The following is a 15324-nucleotide window of genomic DNA, read 5'->3' as shown; positions in this document are numbered from 1 at the left end:
AACCTAAGCGGTTTTTTAGGCCATATAGAATCAATAGCATCTGTTGCCCACCAGTCTAGCTTCTTAAGCGGTTTCTTCAGGCCATGTAGAATCGATAGCATCTACTGCAAATAGCCTTCCAGTGAGTCAGAGTCTTTCCACCTCTTGTATGTGGAGGTCTAGGCCTACCCACTTCTAGATTGAGTGTCTAGATTCTCTGTCAGCCTACGCTTGACCAGAAGGTGGAGTGTTGTTTTCCACGCTGCGCAGTACAACAGACATATCTGTTGGTTTGATCAGCCTATTCTCTTAAGTATGTCTACTAACCAGACTGTTTTGTTTGATAGGACATGAAGATTTACATTCCAGTGGCGCCCGAAGCTTCTAGGTTGTTTGTTTGCTAGTTGAGCTGATTATACTCGCAAAGTACGGTCTATATGTCAAGTTCACCATATACTCCCTGTTGGCCGTGAGCTTCCAGGTCATGATGTCATAAACTATGAACCTAGTGGCGCCTATAGCTGTTTTAACCACATTCAAATATCAACGAAATGCCATATATGATTAGCTTTTGTGATTTGACGAATATTTGAATCCAGGTGTCTTCCTCTAGGCTGTCCCACACTAAACATTCTTTCGTTTTGAGGCCATAAAGATTGCAGAGGCCAAGAGCCTCGGTGTTTTGTTGTCTAGGCAATGTGAGTCCTAGAACCTCACCGTGTTTCCGTTCTCAAGAGTGATGATGGTCGCAAACGCAAAATGATCTGTGTATCCAGCTGGTTACCAGATCCGGCATGCCTACCCAAGGTATCTCCAATGCCTTCCAATATTCAAACCAAAGCCATCGCAAACTTAAAAAACGCTCTTGTGAAGCGACGCGACGCATATTTAGGACTCATCAACCACAAAGTTCTTTCGGTTTGCACACTTTTTTTTCCAATTCAACTGCAAGTTTTATTCTCGCATATTTTTAAACTTAGTTATAAAAAGACATGGTACGAAATATAGGTCAAGATTCATTGGCATACAGTCACTAGCAAGAATTTTAGTTCTCTCTCTAGTCTCTACTGGTAAAAATAAGTATATAGCTCGCTGGCCGCTGCTTGAGCTAAAAAAGAATAGTTGGCAACTGCTGCTAATGTTCACCATTTCTGAAATCTTTTGACCTCCAACATTTGAGATGCCACCTGTAAAAATGCGAGTTAAATTTTGATCTTCGGAACATGCAGTGGACTATCCCAATTAAGGACCCAGCAAGTGTTATCCTCTCCGTTTGAATAATCGGCGGTGAAAAAAAAAATTGAAGCTTCGTGGCAGCCTCGACTCTGAACAGAAACGGCCAACATGGACAACGTGCGGTGCCACTGCGATCCCTCGTGCAGGCGTGCACGGTGCAGCAAGCTAGCTAGCGATCCCGTGGGTCTCGTACTTACCTCTTCACGACGAACGGTAATCCAGAACAACCGCGGCCCGGGATAGCATTCGAGACTTGCGCCTCGCGGAATTTACCAGCTGCTTCCACGTGACAGAGCCTCACAAAATCCACCTGCCTCGTCAGACTGGTTTGTTGTCACGCGTACGTACGTAAATTTGTTCTCACGCGCACGTAAAAGACAACAGGAATCCACCGTGACTTGCTTCACCACCACCCTGCATGCATATTCCATTTTCCAGAGGGAAAAAAGGTGTTCACTGATCTCCAGCTGTTCGCATGGTTGGTGCCCCTCTCCTTCCCGGGTAGTTGGGGAATGAAATGACGCTGGGATTGCACGGTTAGTAAAGTGTTTAAACTGGAGTTCTTACTGCTTGCTTGGTTTAACCACAACCCGGTCCCTCTGGTGTGCGGGCTGGGCTAGCTGGTGGCCGGCTCAGTGGCCCTCGCTTTATTTACTCCTTAAGAATCGTTCGCTTCAGCTGACCTCTCTCCGCCCCGCCTCCCCTTCCGTCTCTCCGCGCTCCAGCTCCACGCCAATTAAACCCTACTCCTCTTGCGTTGCGTTATCTGCGGTTCCGTCTCCCACTACTCGCGCACACGTAGAAACGGAAGGAGAAACAAACAAAAGGCGCCGAGTAACGCAGATAGAGAGTTGTTTCCGCACCGAGCGCGTCCGCGGCAGTGTGTGTGTGTAGCGGTAGCGCACGCGCGGCTCGCGGGCGCGCCGGTTGCACCAGCTGTGCGTTGCGGCGACGATGGAGGTGACGGCCGAGTTCGGCGGCGCCTACTACGGCGGCGCGGCGGGCCGCGAGAAGAAGGCGCTGCAGCAGGGGTGCGGGGACCACTTCGCCGTGGACGACCTCCTCGTGTTGCCCTACGGCGAGGAGGATGAAACAACAAGGGAGGGTGAGGCCACCGGCGGTAAGGAGGAGGCTGCCGGCTTTGGGAACGCGTCGGCGGACTCGTCGACCATAACGGCCCTGGATAGCTGCAGCAATTCCTTCGGCCTAGCCGACGGCGACTTCCCCGGCGAGCTGTGCGAGCCGGTAAATTCTTTGGCCACCTTTTGTCTTGTTAATTACCTTGGATTTTGCAGTAGAGGTGCCAATCATTTCTGGCAGCTCCTGCATATCACTTCTTCTGAAATTGTCGTCCCTTTCATTTGCTGAACTGATCTAAACTAGAGCTATGTATTTTATCATCTTGTTTTACGCCTCGAGAGAATTTGAATGCATTATTAGAAAAAGAAAAATTCGCAGCTGTTTGTTGGCTCGGCTGTTACGCTGTCCCATAATAACTCCCGTTAAACCACACAAAATTTGTCGCCTATAATTATGCAGCTCCAATTCGAACTTTTCTCCCAGATAACAAAAATGGAAGAAAAAACCCGTTAATGTACTTGAACTAACGATACCAAAACGGTAGCCTTTTAAACTGAAGCAGTTGACTGCCATGTACTCTGGAACAAACGAGAATTCCATTATCAAAATTGTTTAGCTTACGAAAGCATATAGCACAATAATAGGACGCTGAATTTACTGTCGGATTTTCTGCAGTACGATCAACTCGCGGAGCTGGAATGGCTATCCAACTATATGAACGAGGGAGACGACGCATTCGCCACCGAGGACCTCCAGAAGCTGCAGCTCATCTCCGGCATCCCCTCCGGTGGGTTCTCGACGGCGAGCGTCCCGTCGGCTCAAGCTCAAGCTGCGTCGGCGGCTGCCTCCATGGCAGTGCAGCCCGGCGGCTTCCTGCCGGAGGCCCCTGTCCCCGCCAAGGCACGAAGCAAGCGCTCCCGCGCTGCGCCTGGCAACTGGTCGTCCCGCCTGCTCGTGCTGCCGCCGCCTCCGGCCTCCCCGCCGTCCCCGGCATCCATGGCCATCTCGCCGGCGGAGTCTGGCGTGTCGGCGCATGCGTTCCCTATTAAGAAGCCGTCGAAGCCGGCTAAGAAGAAAGACGCGCCGGCGCCACCGGCGCAGGCGCAGCTCTCGAGCGTGCCGGTGCACTCGGGCGGCTCGGCGCCAGCGGCCGCGGCCGGGGAAGGGAGGCGGTGCCTGCACTGCGAGACTGACAAGACGCCACAGTGGAGGACGGGGCCGATGGGGCCCAAGACACTGTGCAACGCGTGCGGGGTGCGGTACAAGTCCGGGCGACTGGTGCCGGAGTACCGGCCGGCGGCGAGCCCCACCTTCATGGTATCGAAGCACTCCAACTCCCACCGCAAGGTGCTGGAGCTGCGCCGGCAGAAGGAGATGCACCAGCAGACGCCGCATCATCACCAGCCGCAGGTGGCCGCCGCCGGTGGAGTGGGGAGCCTAATGCACATGCAGAGCTCCATGCTGTTCGACGGAGTGTCGCCCGTCGTGAGCGGCGACGACTTCTTGATCCACCACCACCTAAGGACAGACTTCCGGCCGCCCATCTAGAGATGAGTCGTGTGCTAGAATTGATCAATTAGCCCATGAATAATCTAAAAGAAACCCTTGAACCAAAAAAAAAACAGAAGAACTGATATTTTCTTAGGAGTTTCCCCAGTTTTTGTCTCTTTTCCCTTCGTTTAGTTTGTGCGCTTTTGCTCAGCTCGTCGAATTTTTCGTGTCAATTTTGTTTATGATGCTCTTTAAGTTTACCACCTTTTCTAGCCGGGAGTTGATTTCTCTAGCTTCTACTTATCTTCCTCTCTATCTTGCCATTTAATTTGTAACGCATTTCAAGGTACTTAAATCTCTTCTTCCATTTCTTCCTCCCTTCTACCAGAAGATGAAAACAAACCTGTTTTTCTTTTTCTTTTTTTTTTTTGGCTCATTGCTTTGGCCTAAAACTAATCATCATGCCATGCCGTTGCAAGACCACTTCACGATGGTTGTGTGGGCAACCGAACATACAATACAAGCAGGCATGCAGGATGCAAAGGCCAAAGGAGGCGAGGGCGCCATTGCCCACCTGTCGTGCGTCGCAGCTCTAGCACGTGACCATTTGCACACCTCGCGTGAGAAAGATGCCCTCCTTATGGCAGCACAGAATAAATGGTGGCTGGGGCTGGGCGGGCGGGCGGATGGGCGGAGGCATGGAGCCCCTCTCCTCGCTGTAAAACTTTTGGCCCCGCCCTGCTGCTGCCGGCCGGCAAGCCTTTTGCTGCTGCTGTGTTAGTGTGGTTGCGTTTCATCATTGCTGTACCTCGCGCCGGTACCACCTGGGGCTTGGCTTGGCCGCAATTCCGGATAAGCAATCAGTGACATGCCCTGCCCGGCTGGCTGCTGGCGAAGTGAAAGCTCCGTTTTACTCCTACCTTTGGCGTACGTACGTACTCCTCGAACTGGCTGTCAGAAAGTCAGCAGCTCAGAACAATATAAATGGCAGGCAGGCAGCCTACCGTACGATAGGCCACTTAACCTGCCGGCCGCATCTGACATACCTGCCAGCACCCGCTAAAAATATGTACAGTACTCCTAACTGTGGACCTTGGGTGGTTATTGGTTACTCCGATCCTACCCAGCTGTGAAGCTAGTCCTGTTAAACTTGATCATTTGGTTGCAGGTCAGTCATTTGGTAACAGTAGTAGCCAGCAAGTAGAAAATTAACCATGAGCTACGTAGTAGCTTGTGGGGGGCACTGTGAACTGAGCGCATGTGGGCTCTCACTACCCCGAGGGGGGGGGGGGACAAGTGGAGGAGTATAAAAACCGGCGTCGTGCTCGGTCAGGGCGGCAGCTACCCCCGGCCGGTGACGGGCGGAGGCGCGCGCCCGAGCCGCATGCTCACATGGGAGGTGGCAATAGATAAACCCGAGATAGAGGAGAGAGAGGGAGGATACTAGTAGTACTACGATTACAGTACTAGAGGCCGGACGGAGCTCTGGATTCTGACGACGGACTACGTGCTGGGTCGGGATAGAATAGTATTCCTACCAGCATATTGCGAGCGGTAAGTCGCCTTGGCCCCTGCGCCCCCTCGTGATCCCAGACACGCAGGGTCGCAGGCGTTGGTGATCCAGATGGAACGATGAATTAACGGCCAATATACTAGTACCCCCTCCGGGTACGGTGCTTACGTTACTGCATGCGTTTAATTATGCTCGATGTGATAGCAGGAGTGTAAAAACAATTTTTGGCACCGAATATGCTCCTGGTCATGGTGGCATTTCTCGCTGGTTCTACGTGCTCCGGCCTCGGTAGCACAAGCTTGTGCGCCTTGACCACCGGCAGGAGGTGCACGGGCGCGGCCTGGGAACCGTCGCTTGCTGCTGCGAGCACGTACACACCCGTGTACATGCCAGCATCTGCGTGGTAAATTTGCCACCGTAGTACCAGCATTGCAGCGCGTACACCATGTTTAATAATTTCAGCGTGGCTCGATCGCTGTTAATTGTATATATAGTATCTGCTAGCTGCACGTACTGGTTGTTAGTCCTTCCTGGGTACATGATCATATCACATAGTCAAAGCCACGGGCTCTCTGATAACTAATCAAACAGAGGTACTGCTGATTAGTTAGCTGTACTCTGGAAAAGGGAGATCGGTTGATCAGGGATCACATCGGCTTACTAGATTTGTTACGGGTTAAGTAAAGTGGGGGCGGGCATGCGAGCCGGGAAAGGCCTAGTGGGCTGTGGGCGGTGTCACATGCATGAATCCTGATGCGTCGTAGCCGAGCGAGCGCGCGGTGCTGGGAGGTAACATGATGGAGTACGTAGCTAGGGAGGCCGGTCGATCGGCGCACTCACCGTTTGCGGTTAGCTCGAGTGCTCGATGGGTCGGGACGGTGGCTGTGGGCGAACCCGAATCGGGGTGGTGATGAACAGTGTGGCTCACGTCTCCGGGCACGTGAAAGCACGTGCGCGTGTGTGCGTGAGAGAGCACCCGCGCCACCGCCGGGTCCGGCTTTTGGTGGACATGGAGGGTGACGAGACGGCGATGCGCGGCCTTGCCCCGCCCGGCAGGCAAGAACCCCGGCCGCGCGCGGCCATCTGCGCTAGGCACGCACGCATGCATCACCACCTGCAGCTTCTTGATTTACTCGCGTCGGTCGATCTGCTTCGAGGCGCTGCTGCCTAACCTGCCGCAGCAATATATTGCAATGCATGCATGCATGCCTGCCCTGCCTGATCGATCGGAGATATTTTCTTCAGCGCTTTCGTGCCATCAAGGCCATGCATGATTGCATGTTGTGCTGTTAGGTTAGGTACCGGTACTGATGTGTAGTAGTAGGGCACTTTTCATTCGTCCGTTTAGTTTCAGGACCCGTGTCGTGAAACATATAGCCCGTGTGGTTTCTGAATTCAATTCTGACGCTGACTGTGTGTGGGACATGTCATTTGTGTGCAAGTCCTTCAGTTTGTACTTTGTACGTGGTAGTCTCTAAAAGAATGAGTTGGTCTTCATCAGGTGCTGCTCCCGAGTGTAGAGGAAAAAAAAAAGGTCGTCTCTCTTCTCCCTTTTCTGGGACTTACTATGCAACACGTACGTACGCTTATCAGTCCACATGCTTCATTTTTATCATGACCACTGGCCAGTGGCTTGCTTGTGTCCTTTCGTTCCGACTTCAGATTCGTCAGGACGTATAAATGAAAGGAAACTAATTCATGTCATTCAGACTTACGAATATTTTCGTCAGACTTAAGATCTAGTATCCGGCCGGGGTCCTTCAACATGAAGAAACTGAGTTTTTGTGTTCGCAATATCAGACCGCAAGGGGACAAACTAAAGGAAGTTGATCCTAATTAATCTTGCAAAGCGAAAGGGCCTGTAGCCTAATGATTACAAGAACCTTGTCACGCCCCGAACTAGTCCCGACCGGAACTAGCCCGTGACGCTCCAAATTAACCTGTTAATCGATACCAGTCCCAGAAAACAGTGCTGGTATCACAGGAAGACAGAATATCACAGCAACAGAGGTCTCTTTATTATAGAGTAGGAGTACAGTCTTGTTGGGCTGCGGACAGACCCCGAGCTCACAACTGCATTACAAAAGGAAAGCGGAAGCCAAGACTTGGACCAAACATCACAGGCGCGACTTGGGAACTAGGCCGAAACCCTAAAACTCATCGTAACCGGCTTGCTCCTGGAAGAACTCCTCATCAGCAGGATCCGCTTCATCTTCTTCAGCAGCTGGGGAAATAAGTGTTTAATGCAGGCTTCAAGGAAAGACTATTGCTTTTGCAGTTGATTTTATTTGAACTCTTTTCTAAAAACGACTAAGTGAGTGCTTCTCAAACGACACGGATGAGACAGTGCGTCTCGTCCGGTCGGAGTATGTGCAATGTATCAGTCTTTAGAAATGATTCAAGGTTGGCACCCAGCCAATAGCTTTTCAAACGGCCACCCGGGCCTAGCTGATCCCGTCAGCTACAGATTTTTCAAACATCGAACCCCTTCCACAACAGCAATTTCACAAGCAGTAGTCAAACAAAACTACGCTAGGAATCACCTCACATCCGCCCATGACCGTGGGCACGGCTGTTCGAACAGTTTGTTAACCTCTGCAGAGGGGGTACACTTTACCCACACGACATTACTAACCCGGATCACCCAGCCTGTGGGAATCAGCCACGTCGGGAGACCTCCAAGCTTTCATGACAAGGCATTTCCAAAGCCGACACAGGTTTACCATATGCCGACGAGAGGGGTCACAGACCAACAACAGGTTAGGTCCCAGACCATACTGCGCCAGGAAGCCCAGGGGTCCTCCCCGACACCACCCCGGCGAATCCACATGTCTCTCGGCATCAAGGCTCCCTTGATAAGCTAGTTACTCAGCCAGGGGTGTCCCATTCCACCCATGTGGTCGTACTTGTCTTATGTTTGGATGAAATTCCAAGGAAACGGTCCTTAAGTGCGAGAGCGGGAAACCGTACACCCGGTACGTTCCCCGGTCCGCGGTTTTGGAAATTCATTTAGTTCGCAAGCACCGACCCAGGTGTCGGGTTTTCCAAGTCTTTTATAAAACCCAAGTTTTACCCAAGAAGTTTTTCAGATTTTAAGTTTGAAGGCGTCCGTCGATACTCGCACAGGGTGCATGAATATCGAGACGCAACTAGATGGTTACAAGGGGACACGATATAACAATTATCAAATGAAGGATCAAATGCAACAATTTAGGTAGGTCCGCCAATCTGCCTTGCAGACGGGACAACAGATTAAGTGCGATCCTATCAATGCATAATATTTTGCAAGCAATATAATTAAGTTCAAATATAGGCTCAAGATGTTCAAAGGTGGCTTGCCTTGCTCGAGATCTGGAGCTTGATCCTCGAAATCCACGCACTGCGGGTCTTTGGGCTCCGAAACTACACGCGAAACGGGACAACTCAACAAACGGCAAAAAATAAAGCCCTATTAATGACCTCTAAGCGTGCCATTAGATAGATCTCGAGATTTGGGGAATTTTGGAAGTTGAACGGAGTCAAATGGATTTACGGTTGGGAAGATATTGAATTTCTAAGATTATTGGATTTTTGGTCTAAAGGAAAAAGGATTTAATTAAATCCTTTTTGAAAAAGAAAAGAAAAGAAAAGGAAAGAGGGAGGGAAAATAGACTTCCCTCGGGCGGCTAGGGCGCGGCCCGAGAGAAAGGGCAGCTCGGCCGAGCTTAATGGGCCGGCCGGACCAAGAAGGCGGCCCAGAGCGGCCCAAGGCACGCGCGCGCGGGAGGGAAGGAGAGAGAGAGCCGGTGGACCGGGCTCACCACGCGTGGTCCCGGGTGGGACCCACTTGTCGGTGACACGGTTCACCGTGCGGAGCGAGCACGCGGCGCACGCGCGCGGGCGGGGAAGGGATGCGGTGCACGCGCGTGGTTCGCGGAGGAACGGATGCGGCGGGCCCACGCGCAGCCTCACGGCTCGCGGTGGAACGCGCGCACGGGAGGGGCTGACCGGGGTCGGCCCGACCCGATCTCGGCCGAGCTGGCGCCGACGTGGCGCCTACGTGGCGCCAGGTTGCTGCCACGCGGGCTGGCGGGAGGTAGACGACGACGCCGGCCGGAACGGACGGCGGACGACAGCGACGAGCGGCGGAGCGAACCACGGCGATACAGGCGAGAGCGAGCATACCGGGTGGTTGCTCAGGACGAGGGGAGACGAGCTAACGGCTCGGATTCGCCGGAGGGAGTCCGTCGGCGGTGGATTGCGGCGGCGGCAACCGGCGGAGAGAAAAGGGGAAAACGGCGACGAGGTCACGAGGGGCCAATTCCCGGCGGCGAGAGCATCTACGCGGCTACGGGAATCCGTTGCTAGCGTCGGATTGGGCGGAGCTACGCCGAGCGAGGCCGGCGACGAGCGGCGCTTCGGAGCTCGGGCGGCGGCGAGCACACGGCGAGCGGCGGCAATGGACGGGGCGGCGCCGGCTAGCTACGGGGAGGCTACTCGTGCTACCACCGAAAACTAAGGGGGGGAGATGGAGCGAGGAGGAGGAACGGAGGGAGGCACTACCGAGATGAGGAGCGGAGGGGGAGGGAGAGAGGGAGAGAGAGAGAGAGAGAGAGAGCGCCGGGAGGGAGGGGGAGATGGGCCAAGAGAGATTCGGCCCATCGAACCCGGGGGAGGCAAAATAGACTTTTGCGGAGGGAACGATTTGGAAGGATTTGGATTCGGGATTGAACTCGACGATAGATCGGGGATTTGAGATCTGAGATGGCACGGACACTAGACAACAAGCGAAGAAACAAATTTCGCAATTAGGGTTTTTAAGAGATAATTTTCCCGCTAGGCGCCACGACGGAACGGGCGCTACAAACCTCAATAGCACCTTAGGTCCGGGGTTCGACTCCTCGTGAGAGCGAATTTTCCAGGATTTAACGGTATTATATATAGATTAATAACTTTAGGGTTCAACTCTTCTTGGGAGCGAATTTTCTACCCATGGGATGTTTTTCGCCCCTAACGGAAAGGGGCCGGGGAAAATGCGGAAAATGCGTTCGCCCCTAACGGAAAGAGGCCGGGGAAATGCAGAGCAAATTTTCCAGGATTTAACTGTATTATATATAGATTAATAACTTTAGGGTTCGACTGGGCTGGGGAAAATGCGGAGCGAATTTTCCAGGATTTAACGATATTATATATAGATTAATAACTTTAGGGTTCGATTCTTCATGGGAGCGAATTTTCTACCATGGGATGTGGAAAATGCGGAGCGAATTTTTCAGGATTTAACGGTATTATATATAGATTAATAACTTTAGGGTTCGACTCTTCATGGGAGCGAATTTTCTACCCATGGGATGTTTTTCGCCCCTGACGGAAAGGGGCCGGGGAAAATGCGTTGTTGGTTGGCATTATATATAGATTGATAACTTTTCGACTCCTTTTGGGAGCGAATTTTCTAGGATTTAACGGCATTATATATAGATTGATAACTTCTAATGATGATATGTATAACATACCAGACCCATGGGATGTTTTTCGCCCCTAACGGAAAGGGGTCGGGGGTCGGGGGATGAAAATGCCGAGGGAAAATGCGTTGTTGGTTGGCATTATATATAGATTGATAACTTCTGATGATATGTATAACATACCAAACCCATGGGACGTTTTTCGCCCCTGACGGCGTTATATATAGATTGATAACTTTTGATGATATGTATAGAATACCAGACCCATGGGACGTTTTTCGCCCCTGATGGAAAAGGGCGGCGCAAAATGTGTTGTTGGTTTCACTGTGCGTTAGTTAATCTTCTTAAATTAAAACTGTTACTCCCTCCGTTTCATAATATATATCTACATTCATAACATCTTGTTAACGACCAAATTTGGTAATCTAAGTATCGGAGATGAAGAAGGAATCGAAGCGAAGTTCGAGAGGGAGATCGCTTCGGAAACAGAGTAAGAATCGGCTGGGGTCTGAGTTGGCTGCGATCAGGATCGACAGAGTCCGAGTTGGACAGGGTTAGCCGATTGAGCCGAATCCGACAATGTGTCACAGCGTACGTTGTCGGGTTGGGTTGATGTGCTTCATGAGGATTGCCGCGTATGGATAGAGTCCTGAGAAGGCAATTGTATCTATTACTTAGGATATTTTATGTAATTTTCTTAGAGATATGTTCGGGCAAAAGTTTGCTGTAAAGACTTGTGGTATTTTAGAGTTTGTTAGAGATAAGAGTCATGTCCTAAATGGACATATTTTGTAATCTCGGGTATAAAATAGACCCCGAGCCCCATGTAATAAAACTAACACACGCTCAATACAATCTCGGCGCATCGCCACCCTTTTACTTTCGTTTTGTTTTCGACGAATTCTTGCTTTTGGGTTGAGTTGCATCGGTTTCGATCTTCAACAAGAGGTAAAACTTATTATGGCGGCTTGCGTTCTCAGGATTAGTGCTTACATCTTTATGATACTCTAATCCTATTTATGTAATTCGTCGAGTTATCATATATCTTACATAATCTCCGGCAATATCGCTATCTATTCATCAATCGGCTAACGTCTGCCACTAGAGGGCAGCCGATTAAGTTAAATACCGATGTTGACCTAGATTATATAAGATATCTACCACCCTATGAAACATCCAGCGACTTGATTGTCTAGATATTATCATTCTTTTCATACTTATAGCTGCATCAGTTGAGTTTGATCTTATGAGTCGTGATTAGAATCTCAATCTCTAGCCTACCTTTGGTTGGCGATTAGAGTAGCATCGGGGTTTCAGCCGATCTTACCTGATTTAACTATATTTATCTTATATGCTTGATTGACATGTTAAATCTGCCCTTTATGCTAAGATCTTGTCGCATTTAAGTTATTAGGATTTTGTTTGGTATATTTTACTTGCTTTGATATCTTAATATAGAGTGGTATCGGAGTATTAGCCGATACATGCTAGATCTATCTGATCGGCTATGCTATGAACATATATAATCTCATTGTTAGTATATATTTCGATCTAGGTGATTTATACTGTCTCGGCATGGCGACCGATCTATCCCAATCACTTGATTTAAGCATATATCAACATAAGGATTATATATTGTTAATATCTACAGCCGATCGAGTAGATTTAGTCCTTTCTTACTTATTCATGATTACCGATCGATTCACATATGACATCGGCTTGAAGATAAATGATATGTCATCGGCAACTAGCCGATCGGCTATCGTTTATGGATTTAACCGCGGTTTCTTCGTCTTTGTTTCTTGTTGATTGCAGGATCAAATCAACTGACACGCTCATACATCTAAAGGCAAGCTTTTGGACCTGCACTGGAGTTAAGCAGATCTCCTAGACCTCGTGTTTTCACGTCAACACATCTATACGAATGTGGATAATACTAAAAAGTCGGACGTTTTTCGCCTCTGACGGAAAGGGGCCGGGGGATAATGCGTTGTTGGTTTCACTGTGCGTTAGTTAATCTTCTTGAATTAAAACTGTTACTCCCTCCGTTTCATAATATATGTCTAGGTTCATTAACATCTATATGAATGTGGATAATTAAAAAAAGTCTTACATAATGAAACGGAGGAAGTATTATTGCGGTTATCAGATTATGAGATATCCCATTAGCCTATAGTCTTCGGTGTCTAAACGCCTATCATGAAGACATGAAGCCCACTCAAACTGCCCCAAGTATCGGGCCTCTTTTTGGGGCTACAGGTGATGTGTGGATACTCTCATGGAATAAGTTCATCTAAGGTCCCTAAATTTTACACTGAATCTAATTTTCGTCCTTAAACCCCAAAACCAGATACAACCAGTCCCCGAATTGTCAAAACTGGTACAAATGAGGTCCTTTGGCGGTTTGGAAGGCGGTTTTGGCTGACGTGGCGTCTACGTGGCTGGTTTGACTAGGTCTCCATCCCACGTGGCATTGACGTGGCGCTTACGTGGCAATAATAGCTCTGAAAAATAATAAAAAACTGTGGGCCCACATGTCAGCTACACATAAAAAATAATTTAAAAATGGTAGGACCCATGTGGCCCCACATGTTAGCCACACAAAGCCCATGTGGGACCCACATGTCATTCCCTCTCCCCCACTCGGCTCTTATTCTTCTTCCTCATCCCGTCGCGGCGCCGCCCCACAGCCTTAAAGCCGCGGCCGGAGCGGCGGGGCCCGCCGCGCCAATCAACCGCCGTCGGCCACCGGAAAGCCGGCCGCCACCGCCGCCGCTCTTCCCACTTAGCCCGCATCGCAACGCCACAAGGGGACGCGACCGCCGCCTCCCCACACCTCCGGCAACGCCGCCCGGAGTCGCGGCCGCATCAGCCGCTCGCTGCCGGGGGCGCCAATGGCGACGATTTCGGAGACACTGCCCAACTCGGAGGCCGTCTCCCACGCCTACAAGTTCGCCTCCACCTGGGAGAAGGTCGGTTTCCTCGCTTCGCTGCGTGGTCGGGTGGGTGTGTGGTCCAGTGGTAGCACTGGTGGATCTGGTGGATCTGATCTGATCTGATGGTGATCCAGTGTGTTTGATCCATAGTCCCTGTTGCTTGCGATGACTAAATGTTGTGAACTGATGCTACCATGGTTTGGTTTAGTTTAGTTTGTCGTGCTATGCTCGGGATAGACTAACCCGTCAATCGTATTTGAAGGATTTGAGATATTTCATTAGTTGCAACACAGCATACATACTCCATTTGGTAGTTCCTTATTCCTCCTCTTGTTTCTTCCTGTGCTCTGCTTCCTCTGCCTGCGCCATGGCCGCACCAGGAAGTAGCCTCGCGCCGACTACCTAATCGTCGGCACGCTGCCACACTTGGTCAAGAATCAACACCATCTCGTCGAGTGGTCGGCCGGCATTGTATGTTCTCGACACCGGATTTGGCACAACCCCCGCTGCTCGAAGCGCAGGGGGCCTGGAGCTCGGGGAGCTGAGGGCTGAGGCACCTCTCCGTGATTTCAACAGCGCAGCTCACCGGGAGAGGGAATGACATGTAGGGCCATGTGGGTTCCACAATTTTTCTTTAACTGACATGTGGGCTCATGGTTTTTATTATTTTTCTGAAATATGATTGCCACGTAAGCGCCACGTCAATGCCATGTGGGACGAATACCTAGTCAAACCAGCCACGTAGGTGCCACGTCAACCAAAACTGCCTCCCAAACCGTCGAGAGACCTTGTTTGCACTGGTTTTGACAATAGTTGAACTAGCCAACTAGGCCTTTATGCGCAAGCATTTACAGTATATGCCTATGGGCTTTCAGTTTCAGCGAAGAGTAAGCATTAACGGGGTTCGGTTGGTGGGCATATATCAGGACTGCATGTCTGTATATACAGCCATACATGTCAATTGAATACCTGGATTCCTATCTCTCCCAAAAAAAAATTGTATTGGTTAAAATTTTGGTACGCCAACCGTGTTTGAATTGGTTATAAGTTGTTCGTATCTAATTCGACGTGAATGTAAAACAACAATTATACACCCCTCCCAACCTAACCCAATCGACTCACGCCATCCCGATGCCCCGTCTCGCACACCCCTCCCTCGACCGGCGTATTTTTTTCTTTCCCTTTTTTTCATTTTCTTTTTCCCCTAATCATCCTTATCTTCTCCCGATCCTTCCAATCTCCTCTCTTCTCTCTTTTTTTTCTTCCAAATTTCTTTCCGCAAATTATAATTATTTAAGGTGTGTATGCGATATGTTTGCTACTTTCCAAATGCTTTCCATCTATAGTAAAAGAAAATTTCACTAATTGATAAAATTTCAATCTTTGATAGATGAGGTGTAGCTAAATACACATGCATCAACTTATGGAATAGCCACCTATCACTACTGGAGAGGGAGAGACTCCCGAGTGTCAAAAACACTCGGCAATGCATGAAAAACACTCTGTAACAGTGTTACCTAGCGCAACACTCCGTAATCTTCGCCTGGGAGTGATTTCTCCTTCCCGTGCATAGTTGGCGTGTGTCCTAGGTGGATACACCCCGTAACAGTGTGATAATTGCCGTGTGCTCTAGGCACTCGGTAACATT

General features: G+C 50.1%; 1 protein-coding gene across 1 annotated transcript; it reads left to right on the top strand.

Annotated features, from left to right (window-relative positions):
* Nucleotides 1–1983: 1983 nt before the first annotated feature.
* Nucleotides 1984–4078, top strand: LOC4326175 (GATA transcription factor 12). The gene is made up of 2 exons (XM_015775689.3): nt 1984–2460; nt 2971–4078. The coding sequence occupies exons 1-2, from the start codon at nt 2170–2172 to the stop codon at nt 3841–3843; spliced, it is 1164 nt and encodes a 387-aa protein (XP_015631175.1). The 5' UTR covers nt 1984–2169; the 3' UTR covers nt 3844–4078.
* The last annotated feature ends 11246 nt before the right edge of the window (nt 4079–15324 follow it).

Source organism: Oryza sativa, chromosome 1 (genome assembly GCF_034140825.1).
Source record: "Oryza sativa Japonica Group chromosome 1, ASM3414082v1".
NCBI classification, from domain to species: domain Eukaryota; kingdom Viridiplantae; phylum Streptophyta; class Magnoliopsida; order Poales; family Poaceae; genus Oryza; species Oryza sativa.
The sequence above is the reverse complement of the archived record's forward strand: the minus strand, read 5'-3'. Positions and strand labels throughout refer to the sequence as shown.

Coding starts and splice junctions, on each gene's coding strand:
- LOC4326175 (XM_015775689.3), top strand. CDS start 2,170: ATGGAGGTGACGGCCGAGTTCGGCGGCGCCTACTACGGCGGCGCGGCG. Junction 2,461..2,970: donor CCGGCGAGCTGTGCGAGCCG/GTAAATTCTTTG, acceptor GATTTTCTGCAG/TACGATCAACTCGCGGAGCT.